Here is a 21,265-nt window from a genome sequence, read left to right as displayed (position 1 = left end):
ATGAATTCTGAAGTGTACAGAAGCATCTTATCTGCTCATGTTCAAGCAAATGCCTCCAGACTCATTGGATGGTGTTTCATCGTACAGCAAGACAATGAACCCAAACACACTGCTAAAGCAACAAAGGAGCAACAAAGAAGCCAAAAACTGGAATATTATTGACTGTCTAAGTTATTCACCTTGTCTGAAGCCCATTGACAATGAGTTTCATAAGCTGAAGAGAAAACTTTAGGCAACTAGCCCCTGAAACAAGCAGGAGCTGAAGATGTCTGCAGTGCAGGCCTGGCAGAGCATCAGCAGTGAAGACACTCAACAGCTGGTGACGTCTATGGGTTTCAGACTTCACACAGTTAATGCATGCAAAGGATAAAATCTTTGTCCCAAACATTATGAAGCTCACAGTATATATACACATGCATACATGTTACAGTCGGTAACTATTTCGACAGTGACACCAGTGTTGTTTTGGCTGTGTACTCCAGCACATTGAATTTTAAATGAAGCAATGACTATGAGGTTAAAATCTGCCAGCTTCAATTTGAGAATGTTTAAATTCATAATGGTTGATTCTTGTGGGAATTACAGCTCTTTTTATGCATAGTCCCCCATTTTAGGTAACTGGACAAATTAATAATCGTACATAAAGTCATCATATTTAGTACTTGGTTTCAAATATTTTGCATTAAATGACTGCCTGAAGTCTACTACCCATAGACATCAACAGATGTTATGTCCATAAGATGTTGTTCCACTGCCCTACAGTTTTTTAATGAGGATTTTAGGAAAGTCTAACTTGGTTGTTCTGTTCTAGAGGCCCTTGTGGTGAATCCTCTGAGGCTATGGTGGTATAGTTCTTAGTCCTCTCTTTATGTTAGTCTTTGATAAATCTATGCCTACAACCTGGTGGCTGTTCGTGATAATAATTGACAAAAAGGGGGTGTTTCTTCAAAATTAAAAGTCTTTTTAGGTCATTAGTGGTCTTCCATAGTCTACCAGGTTGTTTGCTATTGCTGCGCTCACCAGTGCATTGTTGCTTCTTAACAATGTACCAAACAATTTATTTTGAAACGCACAGTGTTTTGGCTATGTGTCTGAGTCTGACCGAGTATTCTGATTGTTCAGCCTCATGATAGTCTAGTTTATTGGAATTAGCACTTCTTTGGTCCCCATACTGAGGTATAACAGCAGCAGACTCCAAATCCTTTTTTAGTTTTCTTTTGGGTGAACTAATGATGCAACAGCACACATCTGGCCAAGAAACAGCTGAGCAGCCAACTACTTTTGGTCCTCTGAAATGGAGACTGTGTATAAAATGGGCTGCAATTCCTACAGGGATCACCCAGTATGGATGTAAATACCCACAGTCTTTATCCACATATCCACTGTTTAATTTCAAATACAATGTGGTGTACTACAGATCGATAGCCAGAAAAAAAATTGTGTGACTGTCTTAATACTTACGGATTTACCAGATTATGGTCAAGAGGAATGTCAAGGAAGAACTATCCGAACCATCGCAAAGCAATCGTCGCCGATACAGCGGACAAGGCAATCGCTGTCGATTACAGCAAAGCTTACTTTTGATATTCCCCCACTGTCAACATACATTTTGAATAATGTTTTGCTCAACCAGTTACGCCAGTGGCATGAAATGCAAAGAGCTTTGATACGAGAAAAAATAAAAACATGCCTACAGTCTATGTAAACATATAGCCTACGGAACCGTTTCCTCCATCCTGTCACTGGCAACATGTGTGTGATAATTACAGAGGGAACAAGGAGAGAGAGAGATGGCTTGGTAATTATAGAGCCGATACTAATTGCATGTAATTGCAAAGAGGTTCCAACGGTTCGTTTTTTTTCTGTCGTAGAACATTAGTGCCAAACACCCTGCGATCTCGCTCACTCTGTCTCTCTGCCCTCTCTCTCTCCCTCACACACTCACGCACGCACACGCGCACTGGCACACCTCCTTGAAGTGCATAGCCTGCTATACGCATTTGTAAATTACAGTGTGCGGAGATAGCGGCGAGTAAAGCCGACGTATTTGATGTGGACGACGACGCACAGAGCAGCTTACTGGTGAAAGAGACATGATTGACCGATAAGAAGGATTACAGCTGTTGTTTTTATACCCTAATATGGTCAATCTCAATAAACTAAAAGCGACATAGCATTGGTTGCACCCATGATAAAAATGGGTAGACATGCATGGGGACTGTGGACAAGAACGGGACGGTAAGACAACGCAATAGTAACGCTTCTGCCTGTAGTGAGATTAAAAGAACTGCCGTTGTACTTTATTTGACTTGCAGTTCCATCTACACGTAAACTACTGGGATGTCGTAATTCGACGAGTCATAAACACATTACTGTTGGCAAGCATCTAACGGAGAATGCAGTCATTCGGCAAGGCGGCAGATAGTGGAACAAGTGTATTCTCACCTTGCTATATGTAGTGTTTTATTAGTCAACACACATGCATTTAAATGGTTCTACTGTGGCCTTTTTTTAGTTTTCACCTATAGCCAATTTGTACCAACACATCGGTTACTGGTTTGCATCCTCATGTAACCTGTCTCTAGATGCGCGTGTATGTTTGTGTATTAGGTAATCAATGTGTTTGTTATCTTTTGCCCTGCAAATGCATTGTACTGTTTGCAGTGGCTGCTAAAGGAAACATTTTTTAAATGTCAATTTGAAACGTAACATATCGTAATCTGCATAGAGTCGGGTTGCTGCATAGCCTATGTGCCTTCTGCTAATACGCGCATATGTCCATGTAAATATATTTGAAGTAGGATAATCTTTTCAGCGAAGCGAGTTTTTTTCTTAGTAGTTAATTGTTTGACACTAATTTGTAGATTCTCCGAGTAATTTTCTTCAAGTACGTTTTCATGTCTGTTATATGCACGCAACTCGTTTTTCAGGACAGATAACGAGTCAAGGTAAGCTAACGTTTGCGCTCGTGACAAGTCAACCTTAGCAGTGACACTGGATAACTAGAAAATGGCACTACTTCGGCGTTCAGCACCACGGCATTCGTTTGCATCTGTTTGATATGATTCGATGATTGCTGATATTAGCCACGATTATTTCTGAAAATGTTCCACAACCATCTGCTGTGGCCACACACAGCTTTATCCAGTGACATCGCGCGTTATTAAATGATCTGGTGATTATGAATATTGACGTGTAAAACGCCTGATTGCTGCAGCAGGCTATATGTTGTAGTGCACTAGCTATGCTGTAGCCTAATACGCGCGATATTGGGTGTAGGGAATACACGGGGTATCCCATGAAGCAGGCGTCAGATTATACTGTGAACATGACGTAATGCCTCTGCACGGTTTAAGATGCTGTATATTCCTCTCGCGCAGTTCCCATTGAAAATGAAGCGTAAAATGGGTTCTTATTACCAGAGCACTACCCTGAAGCAATGCTGAAGTCAATAGTTTTCCGTTGCAGCGTTTATTAACTGTATGCCAGTAGCCGGGTAGCGCAAGACATTTGTGGTAGCTATAGCCTGATTGGGGGGATGTGGTCGAGCATGCGATGATGTGATTACAGAGCACTGAATTATTCAAGGTTATTTATTTGTTTGCTTGTTTATTTAACCGTGGTCCTCAAGTAGTGTTCCCTTGTTCCTGTGATGTTTTTCTTTCTCCCCGCCAGTAGCACTCTCCTTCATTGCATCCTATAATGTTTCTCTCTCCCCATATCAGTCTCGATTAATCATACTCTCATTCACTCTCTCCATTTCAGTTCACATGCTTTTAATTGATTAAATGCATGATAAAATACGAATAACAATAACAATGATGGATGATGATGAAACAAAATAATTATGAACTTATAAAATTGGCATCATCGGTTGTCCCTCAGGTTGTGACAGGCAACCACAGACGTTGCAGACAAGGGTGCATATATTCACTCTTTGCAGGTGTGGCTCATTATGAACTCCTAATTTATTTTGATGTAGTTTGTAGTTTTTTAGTTGTTTTTTTTTTAGAAAATGTATAAGTTGTCCAATGCAGAGAAACAAAATAGTGCCGTCCCTTCTGGTTATGTAACTGAAACTGAAAGGGCAAAAGTTAGCTCAGTTGGCAGAAAAAGACACTGGGTTGGGTCATGTTTTTAAACATAGCACAGCAGTCTTCTGGACTTTGGCCTTGTTTCAATCAATATGTTTCCAGAACTTTCAGAATAAATACAAGTAGATGTTTTTTTCACAAACATATTTTGCTAGTGAATTTTCGTGATCGCTGAATGCAAATAGCATTTTGGGGGGGAAAGTATCATTTTACACTGTAAGCTCAAGTCTAGGTCAAATACGAGAGTTGATTTAACTCTGAACATTTTACTGTGTATTTGGATAGAAGGAATTGACAGTTGAGAACAAGTCCTACATGGTTGTATCATCCTGGAAACAGGACATTTTTCAGGAACTCCCCCCCCCCCCCCCCAATTAATGTGCAATCATATTGAGTCTCAACCCTTTGCCCTTCTCCCAAATGCCAACAGAAGCTGCACTCTCCTCCCTTTCCAAATATTTGGCCAAAGTATTACCAGTGTGTCCTACTCTATTTGCTGTGGTAACAAAATTCAGTGTTCCACCCTTGAGCAAGGTTCTTCCCTTGGACTGGTTTTGCAGAATATCCAGTTGTACAACTGGATAATGCTAAAATGTAAACTACAGTAAGTGGTGTGCATTGAAATAAATGCTGCCATAGCACAGTGTGTTTGTGCACAGTTAGCCACTAGCTTCAGGCACACCCATGGCATGGGAACTTGCCTGTGTAGCTAATCGGAGAACCCTCAGTGGGTACAGAGCACATGCATGTCCCCGCCTGTTAGCTGCATCACCCCCTGCAGACGGAATAAGAGTGCGACTGTGCCTCTTGGCTGGCGATCTTGGTCTTTAGCATGGCGCGCTAACTGTATTTCTTGTGGTATGTGGCCCATAAAAGCTGCGGTTTTAAACCTGCTGCAGACTAACCTTAGCTACACTTGCGTGTATAGGGTATGCTGTTAACAAACCGTAAATAGTACCCTTAAAAAGAGCAGAGAGGTGTCATATTCTGTTCTGAGCGGATTCTATTTAGACAGCTTCCCACAGCAACACAAAAGAGTTCCTCTTCTATGATTTGGTTACCAGGTGAAATGGAAGAAAAAAGAAAGGAAAATTAGAAGCTTGGAAAATCCCTGTAAATTTCAAGCTGTGAGCACAAAAAAGTTCAGAAAACCAGGGCCCATTATGCCAATTTTCAATTTCTGAGCTGAGGCAATTGATTTTACCATTGCACTGTTATCGCTCTCTCTGTAACTCACACCAGTGTGTTCAGTTTTTCTCTAAGGCAGCAGTAACCAACCCTGTTCCTGGAGATCTGCCGCACTGTAGGCGTTCATTTCAACCCTAATTTGGCGCACCTGACTCTACTAATTAGCAGCTCACCAAGATGTTGCACTGTTGTATGAGGTGTGCTTTGTTAGGGTTGGAATGAAAACCTACAGGATAGTAGAACAGGGTTGATACCACTGCGCCAAGGGAATGTTCTCTGTCGATTTTCATCCCCTTGGTGAACTTTAGCTGTTGCCATTGAGGAAAAGTGTTTCCAAGGTTGACTCCGGTTTTTGAATCAGCCCTGTCAGCTTGTCGTGTTGCTTCGCTGTAGGTGCTTGCTGTAGGTCCACTATTGCAGTGGCTAGCTAACTACAAACTCTCCACTGGAACCTGGTCCCACCCCACAGGCCCTGTAGCCACACCCACCACTCAGAAAAGAGCCTATCTCTGAGAAACTTCCCAAACACATATTGGAAGAAGAAATACAGGCAGAGGAGCATGATTTTGGCAGATGCCATTTTGCCAGTGCATAGATATGACTTCCCTGGTTATTGGTTATTTTAGTATATTTTTAAGGTAAAAATCCTGCATAGTATGCCTTTATGGTGAGAAATATGTAACATCTTTGGCATCCATGAATTCAGTTTCTGTTGCGCACATTTATGTCTGTTGGACTCTTCTGTGATTTAAAAAATATTTCTCTCTCCCTCTACCTCCCTCACTTAACGCCTCCTGAAATGTGGCACAGTCGGGACAGAAATGCTGAATTGTAGATTTCTTGGCGCCAGTCAGCCTGACAGCAGCTGCTTTCTGTGCGAAGTGAGAAGCAACTGTCGCCTCTGTCGAACGACGCTGCATCCTGTACATGTTTTTTTTCATTGAGCAAAATTAAATGCCTGGCAGGGAGCTGTCTATGCGGTTATTACTGGTGTTGGTTTGATTACTTTCATAAAGCATCCTGGAACCTCAACATGCACTACAGTGATGATGTACCTAATTGTTCACCAACTTCCACCACCAGCACATAGCGCACACCCGGAGGACGAGTGGCAAGCAGATTAGTAGTAATCCCTCTCCAAACTTTCTCTAGAAGCCAATTCGGTGATATAGGCCTATTGAAAAAAGGGCAGTTGGGTTTTCTTCTCAAAATCAAAGTGTTTCTGAATTTGACACATCTATGGCAGTTCGGGTATTGAAAAACCTGTGATTAAGGTGAAATACTGTTTCGTTTTCAGATAAGCCCACGCCGTAAAATGTCCAGTGTTAATTCAACTTTAACAGAGTACATAAGAGTCCAGCAGAGACCTGCATGCACTCCGAACTTTCTATGTAAAGAAAAGCACCTATTTCAACTACACCTTCTTGTGGGAAAAATTGTTGATTTTATCTTGACCGTATCAGTACCATTGACTTATATTGAAATGGGTGGCTGAAGACCTATACTGGTCTCCTACTGCAACATCTCCCCACAAGACCAGGAAGTGGGATTCACAAACGAAGCCCGGTCTTTGCCGCTTCGATTCAATTGGGCCGTGACGTTATGATGTCAGTGGTCACTACAATGGATGAGAAATGTTCCTTCAGCATTTTCGGGCCGAGTGGCCAACTGCGGTCGGTAGCCAGGTGCCGACTGTGTTGCGCAGGTCATGGGTGGGTTCAGGTGGCCCAGGTTCATCTGGCGACCCGGCTGGGCGTGGGCATGTCCGTGGTCTGCATGCAGCCGCGTGTGGCGGTGGTCTTTCGATTTAAATCTGCTCTGTGTGAGTTTACAGGTGGCGCGTGGGGTGAAACAGGTGGCTGAGTCATGTGTTTTGAAGGAAAGCCATGGGTCTGTACTGAGGTCTGATACTTGTGGGTCCTGTGCAGTGTGGCTGCTCCATGGACACAGTTGGGGGATAATTGGACATTCCAAATTAGGGTGGGAATTGGACATGCACACCCCAGCATTGGGTGCCAGATTATTTAAAAGAAAAAAACTTAAACATTTCTATAACATTTCTGCCTTCTAATTTCGCAGCTGCAGTGGAGAGTGCATGGATAGAGAAGAGGCCTTGCGGCTGTAAGGTTGTGTGTTTGTTTCCCGGGCCATTTACAATTTGCAGTGGATTTATCACAAACGTTTCCACGCGTCTCAAAACCGAAAGCGTGTATATTGTCGACTTCTCAAAGCGTAAAACGCTTAAGTAGGGGCAGAGCTAAGGGGTCCCTAGAGGTGTGCAGTGTTTCCCACAGCAGACTGAGAAATAACCGAGAGAAAAACAAAGCTCGTGTCATGTATAGTGGTGATGAGAGTGCACTTTGCTAATCGTCGATATGGTTTATCGCCCAGCATTTCCTGGAAGTTGCCACATTCCTTCATTCAATTCCAAACCTATATGCTTGGCCCTCTAAAAAAGTGCTTTAAGATTTTTTATAGGAGCCTAACATTGGCAGGTTGCACATTTGGGTTTTTTATGTTTGCTATTCAATTTTTGAAAGGTTCAGTATTTCACACCATTCAGTTTTCATATTTTTTTATAAAAATAGTGAAATTGATTGATCATTATTGCATTTTGGTTTATATTTATTTCACTACAGTTACAATATATTTCAGTTCACTTCTTGTGTAATTTGTATAGGAAAACCAAGTACCACCAAATATCGTCATACCAATAATATTAAAAATATCATGGTATTTTGGCCATATTGCCCAGCCCTAATTAGAGTGAAATAACATACTTCATATGGGGACACAAGCAAATTCCTGTTGTTTATGAGCTAAAAAAGTATATACCAAAGTGTCAGCTCAAAAATATTTTTGGGTATATTAAATAATTAAGAGCAAATGTTGCCATGACATTCAGAGCATATTCAAGCATGCAAAATCTGTTTTATGTTTTATAACAGAAAGGACTGAACTGAGCGTCCGGTTGTGTCCACAATGTCATAGATTTGGCAGTTCAGAGCCTTAATATTGTCAGTTCTATATGTTAATTCTGCAATGCGGTTTATGTTTCTGCTCCCTCCGCTCACTCATGAAATATCTCCACAGGGGCTTTGCAGAATGTAGCAGACCATTCAGAGTGAGCTTTGCGCTCAGTAGAAGGAGCGTTTGAAACATAACAGTTGACAATTGAATAGGCCCCAAGAAACCAATATGACCCTTCTTGTCCAGCCCTGATTTAGGGTGTTCTCAGTGGTAAGAGGCTTGGTCCAGCTTAAGTTGAGCCATGCCATCGAATGGAGGCTAGACCGGGGTTAAGTATGTATTTTAAAATGCGTGAACCCTCGAGACACCAGTAAAACCCATTCAGAGCTACAACTCTTCTCTTCTGTGACTGAAGAAAAAAAATCATGTCGTTTTGCAGGCAAACGATGTGTTTTATTTAAACACTCTCAGGAATATGTTATCAGAATACTGGCATCTAAAGAGTTAAGCCTTTTTCAGATATGTTTGACTTTGGCCCTCCTTGTGATGACTGTGATTTGGCAAGGAGCCCTTGTGTCACTGCTTTTGTGATTATCATTATTAATTTGCCAGAGCATCTTACAAGGTCGTCATGGTAATGTAGGCTACATGTGGTGCTTGTCATGTAAGGGTTGTAAGAACAAGTACACACGTGCGGAATGGTGAGTAGCTCCACAGATGCTGTGTTGCCACCAGGTACTCAGCTCTGTGTGCCTGGAAAAAGGTTCTGCAGTTCCTACATGGTTCACCTGACATGGATGTAAATACCCTTATATTACAGCTGAGAGTCACTGTTTTATCCGCATGTTCATGCTTTCATTTCAAATCCGGTGTGCTGGAGTACAGAGCCAAAAAAAACACATTTTTGTGGGCCACCATTTTGTTTGCTATTGCTGAGCTCACCAGCGTTGGTTCTTAACAATGTAGCAAGAAGTTATTTTTACTACATGCTCAGTGTTTTGGACATGTCTCTGATTGATTTATTCTGATTATTCAGCCTCATAATGGCCTGAAATGACATTGTCATTGACATGTTGTGAGACAACAGTCCCAGACTCCATATGCAAATGCCACACCTGGAATAATCTTTTGATCTTTTGTTAGCTTTCTTGTGCATGAAATGCAACAACTCACAGTTGACCAAGAAACAGTTGAGCAACCTACTGTCCGATTACTTTTGGTCCCCTAATATGGTGAGATGACGTATAAAGAAAGGCTGTAATTATTATATGCATCACCCAATATTAATGAACAATGTCAGCCATTTTTCTCGCGGTAAATGTGCGCACTCGTCAGGGAATGCATTTAATGAAATGTAAGAGCTAGCGTTGCATCCCGTCTGCTTTGTACGTTTCTACACTGCCAAGGACCGGCCTCGTAGCTCCGGGCTTCGAGGGCACTGTTTGTGGAGTTTCAGTACCGATACCCCCGCTTACTTTCCCCAAGGAAGGAATTCCTCTGGAAAAAGTCAAAATGAACAGAATCAGTTCATAAACAATTTATTCACCGCAGTGCACGCTGATAAACAGTGCACAGCACGAAAAGAAAATGAAAAACGGATAAAGAAAGAACGCAGATATTTGGGTCAACGGACTGTCATTAGCGCGTTCAGAATCCTTACGCACCAAAGCAAAGCCTTTTTGACATTGGACAGAGGCGCAAGCCCCTTTGGTGTCCTTGTAGCTTGTCTATATCCGTGTAGCCTCTGTAGAACACGTGGCCTTTAGTCTTTAAGCCTTCAGTGGGGCCCTGTCTGCTTTGGCGGGACTTGGTTTCTACAATTCCTATTTATTTTCAAGGCTTTGTGCGGTATTTCATTGAAGGACGCGAGAGGCTTGACTTTTGGGGTTCGGTGTCGCTATTCCTAAAAGGGAATTCTCGGGAGTAAAATGATCAAACAGTTCATTATCATTTATTCACTGCAGTGCTTATAATACATGCATCCATAATGCAAATGAACGTGACTGAAAGAACTGTATTTTGGGGCCAATCTCTTGTCTGCACACTTAGGATCATTTGACCATGTTAAACTCTGAAGTCCTCCACATGACTTACTCCCTTCTGCGTGATCGCTCGGTTTGGTTTCTGTTGCGTCTCTTCCCAATGGGTGGCGCTCCATTATGTGGTTCATGAGCAAACCCACAGACCCCCTGGAGAGTTGCTTGCACCAGTCAGGGTTAGCATAAATGATTTTTTGGTATGTGAACTTGGGGAAGCTGTGTAACGCTAATATAGTAGCGCATGGGAGGAGGTGTGTGGTTAATTACGTGTGGTGGTGAAGCTGGTTCGCACCTCGCTGTTTTATTTTCTCACGGTTTCTGTCGCAAACCGTGCTGTTCTCATTAGCATTTTTATAGAGGCTGAAAAAAATTCTCCTTCACCACATCCTTTTCAGTGAAACATGCGATCTGGTTCGTTCAGAGTGCTTCATTTTCTGTTCAGTTGTTTTGATTTTAGATTTCTAGTCCAAATTTGACCTTAGTATTTGACAAATTTAAAGGCAAGTTTTAGCTTTTCTTTCAAATCTCAGATTGGTGGTTTCAGCAATCAATTATGAATTCATTATCATACATTTTCTGAAATGTGCTTGTGAATAAAAAACAACACTTGAATAAAATTGCAATGGCAAAGTTAAGAGAAAAGCTTCATTACAATCAGACCAGTGTTTTGAAGTACTATTGACACTTCAACCAAACAGAGCAATAATAACTCGCTGAAGGTTGTCCATGGAAACGGACGGGAATGAAACTGAGGTGAATTGCACGCAGGAGGATGCAGCCGCTAAGTGACCTCGTGCTCTTCGGAAAAGTGTACGTCACGGGTGGACAGGTGCCAGAGGGAAATGCCCGTTGGGTCGTGTTCAGAAACCCACCCCGGGGTGTACAGTGCAGAAGTGGCCAGAAACTAAAAGTCCTGCCGTGTGTTTATTCCACCCGTTAACTCAGGGAGCTGATTTCACTAACTAGTTATACAACGTCGCTGTAGCACCGTGCTAATTAGCAATTCCAGCTAATCGGAACAAAATACCGTGGAGGACTTTTACTTTCTGAACCGGGAGTTTCCGCCACTGGTGTGGTGGCTGTTGTGGTGGCTCCGCTGGGCACAGGTGAAAGTGAAATATAGTGTCTTCCCTGACCGTGAATAATTCAGGTCCAGCCTCTGCAATATCGAGCAGCAGCCAGCCAGGCCCCTTTCGGCAATAACACTGCCAAACCGAAAACCGCGCTTTATGAATAGTGGAGGCATTTAGTGGAGTCGAAGAGCTTGGCCCGTCGCAAGAAGGTCACGGGAACACTTTCCATCAAAGTAATGGCCAAGGCACCTCACCTGAGTTGCTTCAGTGACTTAATGTCCAGGTTTGTAAACAGATGATGTGTTCACTGTGAGTTTTGTAAGTTGTCCCGAAGAACAAATGTCAGCTAATAACTTGTAAGTGACAGCAAGAGAGGATAACAACAGTTTTAGTCCCAATTTCAACAAAGTTTTATTCTCAATTTCTTTGTCTTTGCTATTTTTGGAATGCATTCGACGGTAGGAATTTGCCAACCGAGGGAGGAACTGTCTGCAAACTCCACTCTTTAACGTTAGTGTTAATCCCTGTCAGAGCTGCTGTCATCTCACTGACCTTGACATGCTTTAGCTTCTCTACTCTGTTAAGCCAGTGGCAAGGGGCTATGATTTTGACTGCATCAGATCTGAGTATGGTAGTACAACCAATGACTGTGCACGGCCTTTGAGTCTTCCAGGTTGTGAACATATAGAGGCCTGTGTATCGACCTATATATTTTGTGTTTCCTTGTAGAAATTAAGCGCTGGCAGCTTGCCTGAATGTGTATATGTAAATACTACTTTTTGAAAAATCACAGTCTTTTTTTTGCTGCTGATGTAACTCAGATGACGAGCAGAGGACGTCTTATGTGATGTTGACAAGTGTACTGTCGTGGAGTTGTTCCCGCAGTGCAGGGGAATAGCAGCGCAGTGTTTAGCCTCTTTAATTCTGTTTAATTCGCTGTCTGTGAAGAGGGGGCTCTTTGCAGTTTACAGCCAGCTGCTGAAGCCTCTACAAAGCACTGCTGCTGTAATCCCTTTCCTTCAAGCCAAGGACAAAACTGCCGCACAGAGCAGAGAGTCAGTGAAAGAGTAAAAAAACAGTTAATGACTATTTTTCCTCCATTCAAGTGTGTCTACCCACATCAGACTTTATCTTCCCTACTGGTGACTGGCTTCACAGAGACTGTTAATGCAATTGCTAAGTTGAAAATGTTTTTCTCAAAAAAAGGACATCAATGGGAGATGTAGTGTCGTGTAGTACAGTGTATGGTCATCTTATGCATCTAATAACCCACCTCAACACATCAGTGAGTTTACACTCACAGGTCAGGAACCAGCATCCTAAAGGGCGTGTTAATTTATTAAGTATTAATTACGATTCATTGTTTCTAAAAAGGCCCTTGAATACAGTCTAATGCAACAGAGAACTACCTAAGAAGGATGGCATTAAATTGCATGTTTTGCTGCTTAGTGACAGGCTCTACTTGTCAAGTCATGTGACCTTGAGGTGTGATTAATTAGCATATCCCTGAGGGATGGCTAAGTTTCTCTTCCTTGTTTGGTTACATGGAGACAAGCCTGATGTGCAGATTCAACCACAGTGCAAATAAAGTATGTCTGACTCTAGAAAACTTGACTGCAGTGTTTTGGAAAAAAAAATAATGCTGATTGTATTCTGACTGCATCTCCCAGTGTTTGCTGCCAAGTGTAAACTGGCAGCATATGACTAAATGTGTGATAAACATTGTCACTGTGCACTTGAGAATGCCAATGCAGGTGTTGCAAGGGGTGCAATGTCAGCCTGAGGGATAACTTCACTACTGCAGAGAGAGAGGGAGAGAGAGAGAGAGAGAGAGGGGTGGGGTGGGAGAGAAAGATGGGAAAGAGGTAAAGAGATAAGAAATGGTGTAAGAGAAAGGGGGGTTTGCTATGCAGCAGTCTGCCCAGTCTCCAGAGAATGTATCTGTGAGAACAGCCGAACACACCCACAAACACGCATGCACACACCCACACACACACACACGCATGCACACACCCACACACACACACACACCACACCCACACACCCACACAAACGCACACGGCGTACATGCACACACAGGTACATGCGCACACACACACACACACACATACACAGGCACACACATGCTTTTTCCTTCTGCCTGTATTTTCTCCACTTCAATTATTAGTATTATCTCCACTTCAAAAAAGAAACTGGTTAGCAAGTGACTGCGGGTAAAGTATGTATTTGGGGTTTGTTCGTACTTTCCTACATTGAAAAATGATTCCTGTCTACTGTGTTACGTTCTTGACCATGACAGTTATGTCGGCAGCATGCCATGTAAACTTCGGAACCTAGCAAACCAAACCTCACAGAGGGTGATTCAACTGTTATGGTTTGAAAACTGCAATAACTAAGTTCACACATTAAAATACTCAGTGGTCTGTACCGGATGACAAAAAGTTGCCTACATCCTTCAAAGACATGGTGAGAAGTGTATTCATTCTTCATCCTGATACATTAAAAATGAAAATGGCCTGGTTTCAGTCACTTTGATTACCAATTTATAGCCTTTAAATGTTTCTCTACAAATGCAATTATATTTAAAAAATGCAACTTAGTGAGCTAATTTTGTTTAAAAAAAGAAATGAACTTTCTCATTTGTAATTTGATTCAAAATTATGGGCAAGTATTGATTGAATACTGGCAAAAGCAGGAACCTGTGCCATTGAGTAGCACAGCTGTAGGTTGTAAAACTTCAGATCCAATAGTGGCAAACATTTGTGATTAATTTCCAGGTGCATTTTTCCAGGTTGTGCTATATTACCTATTAATTAACAATGAGACATAGCGATGTGGAGGTGACTATGCATTTAGTCAAACCCTCAATAAGATGTGCAGTGTAAACTGGTGTAGTCTGCCTTTAACAGCATGTCCAGAATTTGTGGTGTAAAATGTGTTTTTCTTGCAGAGGTATTCTGTCATTTCCATTAAAGCCTGGCTTCAAATGTATTTAACTTTCCCTCTTGTGCCCGGCAGAAATTTATGGATACTCTGTAATTTAGTGTTTCCCTCCCTTACAACCCAGCCAGTGTGTGGGTGTATAGGTATGAGAGCTTTTATAAGCTGGTGTTCAAAGTCTGCCATTTTGTCTAGGTAACAGCTGGCAGTGCAATCCCTGCTCTGACTGCCACCTCCAAAATTAAAATGGATTTTCTGAAGAGAATCCAGATTTCAAGATGGAGTTTCTATTCTATTATTTTATGAAAAGTAATTCATTTAATCTAAACTGCAAGAACATCTTGCCACTGGATATTATTAAAATGAAACATGTTTTTGAAAAATCAGTTAGGCTACTCTTTCTATGAATGGCCCTTCATAAGAGCTGTATAGCTCCATCGTAAGCTCGACATCGCATCTTCATAAGCCCTATGAAGACATAAATTGCTTTTGTCAACAGCAGCAATTATGCATGTGGTATCTGTCAATTGGTATGTCATGGTAATATCACTTTCTGAATATGAGGTGACATAACTCAATAAGGGACATGAGCATTTATGAATATTAATGCAATGATTATGACATTGCTATGTACTGCTGATCAAGGAGTTAAATAGGTCATATGAACTATATGAAATCTACTGCATTAACAAAGGTCACCGTGTACTAACAAGTGATACTGTTTATAAATGTGGAAACAAGAATTAAGACACAAATGTTTTGTTCTTTTGTCTCTTGCAGGGGCATCTTAACCTGAAAGCAATTTGATGGGGAAAACGAGAAGAGTCCCTTTAAGATGACACGCACCGACCCGCCTGATCTACTGGCATCAACTGCGTACCGAGATATAGAAGCCAGCCCTGCCTCCACGCGTTCTGCGCACTTGTACCCTTCCGCAAAAAAATGTGATGGTCACTGGCTCCCCGGCACACTGGAGGATAACCAGGAGTGGATTAACAAGAGGCGCTGTCGTAGCTTTGACCTGGAGTCGCTCAGCGACTCGAGATATTGCACATCCCTGATGGAGTACACGTACCGGAGGGTCGAGAGGCATGCCGTTCACCCGGACCTGGCCTGGAATGCTCTGGCCCAGCAGGGCCAACAGCGGTTTTCTTCGCCTGACCTCATCAGTCACCGGCTGCCCGCTCAGTACATTGCCACCGTCAGCAACCACAACACCACCGTGGTCTCTGAGCCGGGTGGGCCCGAGCTCAAGCGGCGGGCGCGGTCCAAAAGTGCACCGCGGGTGAAGACTGGCTTCAGTCGCGTGCCCTGTGAGGCGTCCCCGCCTGTCGCAAGGAGGGGGCGAGAGGTCAGCCGGGCCCCGCGGGACCCCCCCAGGAAGCCCGAGGGGTCTCCAAGGCGGGAACCCACCCACAACACCCCCCCAAGCCGGCCGCTCGTCAACGAAGTGCATCCCATCAAGCTGCAGCCTCAGAGAGGTGACACCAGTCGGTACTCACCCCTCTATGTTCCTGATTGCTTCGTTAAGGAGAGCCGGCCTGAAAGGCAGCATCAGCAGCAGCAGCAGCAGCAGCAGCAGCCGGCCACCAGCCCCCATGTCCGGTGCCGGGTGGACATCAAGCCAGATGCAGCCGTCCTGCACCATGCTGGGAAGAAGCTTCCAATGACACCCCCCTATCCTGCAGAGGTTCCCTGGCAACGCTACCACATTGCTGGAGGCCACAGCCTGACTGTGCCTCGACACATCCCCGCCTCCAGGACGGCCACACCCACCTCTGATTCCTACAGCAGTGAATACCGTCTTGCTTACCCCTACTCCAGCAGCGCTCCCAGTGGCTATGTCCAGCCCCAGCCCGTGGAGATCCCCCTGCAGAGGATGCCCTCCCCACGGGAGTACTACGGGAGGGAGCGGAGGGCCTTCTCTAGCCCTAACGTGCTGACCAAATTCTTCTATGCTGATGACCCTGTGAGCTACCCCAGTCCAGGGCCAGGGCCACACCCGAGGACTTACTACCAGGAGGACCTTTACAGCAATCCCAGCCCAACCCTCACCCCAAAAATGCAGTACTTTCAGCAGAATCCCAGAGCTCGAGTGGTCCATACCTCCCCAAGTCGGTCATACTATGGTGATATGGAGCCGTACCCCATCCCTTACTCTTACCCATTGCAAGCCATGTATCCCAAATCTTACGCCACATCTGAGCCGGGACCATACATCATCCAAACGCCCCCTGCCAGGACCTACTACACGGAGGATCCCCGCACTTACCCTGTCCAAACCGTCCCACCCAAGATCTTCTATGTCCATGAGCGTTTTACCCCTCCGCCCGAACACCACATGCCCTCCAGGGGATATCACACGGAGGGACGTGTTCGGCAGGCTCGGGTGTGCCAGCCACAGGCGGATGACTGGTATGGCTCAGAGGTGTCAGGCCATAGCACCCGCCACCCTTCTTCCCAGGCCTCACAGTACACCCCACCCAGGGTGCGGCAGGAGCCTGAGCTGACCCATTGGTATGCCAGCCCCTGCATGGAAAACCCCAAAGTGGGGACTGATGCCCCCCGGAGCTACTCCAAATCGTGGGACAATATCCTGGACACGCGGGTCGAAAGGGAGCAGCCAAGGGAGCGTCAGCAGCAGCAGCTACGGAGACAAAGCCATGATGATCTCCTCTACCAGGGCAAGCAGACGTTGTCCCCCCCTAATGACGACAGGCGACAGCCCGTGGTGGTCAACCTCTCTAGCTCGCCTCGCCGCTATGCGGCCCTGTCCCTGTCAGACAACTCCCTCATTGACAGAAGTCCCACGGAGGGTGGTGGGAGGCTCGGTGGAGGCCCCGGGAAGCCCTGGTTTGTGACACCAGAGATCACTATCACAGACAACGACATCCACCAGGGTGGCAAACCCGATAGGAAGCATGCTGAGGAGGAGGTACGTCCTCGTTCCCCAAGCTGGGATGCCCTGGACTCTGAAGCTGGGCCATCTGCAAAGGTATCATACCCAGAGACCGTCTCCTGTTCCGCAGTAGACCCCACCACCGCCAAAGAGAAGACCCATGACAGCTCCTCCCTGCAGCAGAGTCTGGAGCAGCTCGATGAGCTGCTGGCTGACCTTGTCATCGACTACAAGCCCCCAGCCAGCAGAAGGCCCAGCGAGGACCTTCTGGGGCAGCTTAAGAAACTGATTGGTGAGGATGAGGTGAAGACAACAAGAACACCATTGCCAAAAAAGGGTCGGTCCAGAGAATTTGACTCCCCGGGCCCTTTGAAGAAGCAGCCCCAGCCGGCTTTCACAAAAATGATCCCTGGTGGCCCACCAGGAGACCTGGACAGTGGCTGCGACGGGCTTCAGCAGAGGAGCGCGGAGGAGTGCTCACCGGATGAGAGCACAGATGAGGATGACACCATGATGTGCTCCAACAGCAAGTGCCAGCGTACCGAAACCCTCTTCAATGCTTGCCTCTACTTTAAGTCCTGCCACAGCTGCTATACCTATTACTGCTCTCGCAACTGCCGACGGGAGGACTGGGACATCCACAAGGAGAGTTGCCTTTATGGCCGTGTGGGAAGCGTCTGCCGCCATGTCATCAAGTTCTGCCGAGAGACTGCAGAGGTCCACAAGGCCTTCTCCCGCATTGCCAAAGTCGGCTACCTTTCCCGGGGCAGGGGGGTCCTCTTCCTGGGTTTCCCCAGCCAAGGTTCGTCTGGAAACTTCCTCCGGTATGGCTTGGAGAGCCTGCTCATGTCCCCTACTTACCTATCCCTGCGTGAGCTGGACAGCTTCAAGGACAATCTGGGAGAGTACTGCAGGGAGCTCCAGGCAGCTGGGGATGAGTACGACCCAAGCGAATGCTTCCTCCTGAACGTGTCCATTGCCGTGGGCGATCAAGTGCCTGACAGGCCCTCACCAAGGGTCCAAGCCCCAACCGTCAGGAAATATGCCAAGGTGTCATTGGCCTCCTACAGCCCCGAGCGGAAGGCTGCAGTGGCAGCCGCTGCAGCCGCGCGGAAGGACGGTGACATGGAGACGCTGATCCTCACTCCACCCCCTGGAATGGCCGACATTGATCTGGAAGGTGAGGCAGGGCGGAAGGCCCGTGAAATCTGCTTCATCAACATCCAGAGGGAGCTGAGGACCCGGGGGGTCTTCCTACGTCACGAATACCCCCAGGTCTACCGCCAGCTGTGTGACTTTGTGGAGACCAATGAAAGGTTCACACCAACCACTATCTACCCCATTGACAAGAGGACTGGAAAGCAGTTCATGTGCATGATCATGGCTGCATCTGAGCCCAGGACACTCGACTGGGTGGCAACCCCAAATCTCCTTGATGACATCATATAGTATGCAGAGTATGACAGAGTATTGTTCATGAATTTCATTTCACAGCTCATTGTCATGTAGTACAGACAGAGACCTTTGGAGCATGTTCAAGACTTGACCCAGTGCCAGATACTCTCTGGACTGTAGGTAAACAGTGAGTCTAAACAGACTGAATGGCCTGTTCACATCATTACCTACTCTTATGTTCTTATAATCACATGCACTGTTGATGTACTGTATGTACAGTGTATGTATATACCATATCTATATATCAAGTCTGTGTATGTATGCAGATACAAATCATTTTTACTACAGAAAAAGAGATATGTAGTCACATCTGGGTGACTGGTATTGTTTGCATCAGGAAAATAATACAGTGCACTGGAATTGAAAAGCACAGTGCAGTATTTGCTGTGATCATCTTGGTTTTATACTGTTCTGTGTCTGATTTATGGCCAACACTGATATTGCAGATACATCCCTAACCCAATTTTCTGCATGTCCACCAGTCTCGCCTTCATCTGTCAAGTGTGGTTTATTGATATAGTCTGTACTCAGGACAGTAAAACATTTTGAGTTCTTAGTCGCTCTGCATGGTAGCAACACTGACAGCAAAGTTTTAAAATAAGTAGTGCAGAGACAGCTGGCCATTTCCCTGTGGTTGATTTGGGGGGTAAAATCCTGTATTGCCATTATATTTGCATAAAAATGCTATGGTCACTGTCTGAAGGGGCATTACATTTTGAGGTTTGGCATCTTTTCTTCCCTGGTTCTGTTACACAAGTAGGGCTTCCGGTCTCTACCAGAGACAGTTCTGCATTGATTGTGTTTCAAACTTGGCATAAAATGTGGTTCTTGCTGTTGTATAGAACTCTGTACATGCTTAGTCAAAGGTCATGTTAACTGAGGTTTATTTTGTAGAATTGTTCTGTGTTATTTCTCCAGCTCAGCGGGCCAGTACACATGACTTGAGTTGGCTTGACATAAATGTTTTCCAGGCAGTTAAATGTATGGAATTTCATGTCACTTTTACCATTTAAAAATTCTGTATTACAACCACACACGCACACATATCCAGCCTCTAATTCAGCCTCTTATGCATATATGTTAATACAGTTTTACAGAACCATGTAACATGTACATATTTTTAATTCACTGACCTTTATTTCCAGTCTAATGGGGAAACATTAGACTGGAATGTTGCATGTAGCATTTTGTGTCATGTCATGGAAAAAACATTTCATATGATGATACATTTCCACAAGGGGAGAATATTTTGTATTGTGAAACATATTTAGTTTGCTAATTACCCATTAAATGTAAAGGTAGCACTACCAAAGTATCTTTTTGCTTTGGATAAGAGACAAAAACAAATGTTAAAGCATCTTAGCGGTGTTCTGACTTAAGTCTTATGTACTTGTAAATCAGTTAGATGATTTCATGAAATCTCAAAATGAAAGCATATAATGTCAGTCCATGAAGTTGAACTGAGATGGTGTTCTATATGGATTCTATATCCTGGCGGTCTTGCAAAATGATGCAGTTATAGACTGTGATAAAGTAAGCAGAAAGAAAGCTATGCTGCACTAATCTTCCTAAAATGAATTTACTGTAATGCTGCCAAGGCTGATGTACTGTACTGTATCCTCCATTGTTTCTCTTAGCCAGAGGTTCCCAACCCTGGTAGTGCAACACGCCAGTGTGTGCTTCTTTTTGGGCCAGCCATTATTACAGTTTGTTTGGTATAACTGGATGTTAATTGTTTTTCATAAAACACTTTGAATGTATAATTAGGGATTATTTACCTCACCAAGAGATATTTCTGTGATATTAATATCATTAATATTCTATAGTCATTTGAAGACTTCATGAGATCAGTTCTCAGGCAAGTTATGCTTTAATTTCTTGTAATATACTGGGGCAAATTATTCCTTTTGAAAGATGTCTTGAATTTTCTGGCAAAGCCAGGGTTGGGAGCTCCTGCACTTGCCAATTGTGGGATTCAAGTGGGTTTTGAGTGCTCACTTGAATTTACTTTTAAAGTGCTCTACTGGGTGAAATGAAAGATTTGCGGTTTGAGTGATAAGACCTAAAGACTTGAAGTGCTATTTAAAAGGCATTACCTACATTACCATGTTACACAGATTATATGGCTTGTACTGTAGCAACTGTAATATGTGTGATATTAGATGACAATTCTCACCTGAAGCCATTTGAGATATAAGACACATCCTGAAACTTAAAAGGAACCTGAAATCATAACTTTGAATAATTCCAGAGAAGATAATATACTTATTATGAATACATCAGGAAACATTCTGGCAACATAGCTGTAATATCCTTGAGTGCTTTCTTTGGGGACAAAAGTACGGTATATTTGTATAGCACAAGCCTGTTATGGTTATAAAAACAGTCCCCAAACTATACAAAACAACAATGAAGATGTGCTTAGAAAGGGTTTGAATAATTGATCAGAAGTGATACATGTTAATTATTAATTTGCTTTAAACCATTTAAATTAATCATTATGTGCTTGTTCAGATGTCTTAACCTTCTAGATTCAACCCTGATGGATTTTATAAATGCCAAAAGCGAGCAGAAATCGGCAAAGGTGCTCTTCGGAAATTGGCGAGA

General features: G+C 44.0%; 1 protein-coding gene across 1 annotated transcript; it reads left to right on the top strand.

The window, feature by feature from the left end:
- Positions 1 to 1,960: 1,960 nt before the first annotated feature.
- Positions 1,961 to 21,015, top strand: LOC135240072 (apical junction component 1 homolog). Its single transcript, XM_064309256.1, has 2 exons — positions 1,961 to 2,238; positions 15,085 to 21,015. Exon 2 carries the CDS (start codon positions 15,140 to 15,142, stop codon positions 18,650 to 18,652), a length of 3,513 nt encoding a protein of 1,170 aa, XP_064165326.1. The 5' UTR covers positions 1,961 to 2,238; positions 15,085 to 15,139; the 3' UTR covers positions 18,653 to 21,015.
- Positions 21,016 to 21,265: the final 250 nt, after the last annotated feature.

The sequence above is a fragment of the Anguilla rostrata genome, chromosome 14 (genome assembly GCF_018555375.3).
Source record: "Anguilla rostrata isolate EN2019 chromosome 14, ASM1855537v3, whole genome shotgun sequence".
In the NCBI taxonomy this organism is placed as follows: domain Eukaryota; kingdom Metazoa; phylum Chordata; class Actinopteri; order Anguilliformes; family Anguillidae; genus Anguilla; species Anguilla rostrata.
The sequence above is the reverse complement of the archived record's forward strand: the minus strand, read 5'-3'. Positions and strand labels throughout refer to the sequence as shown.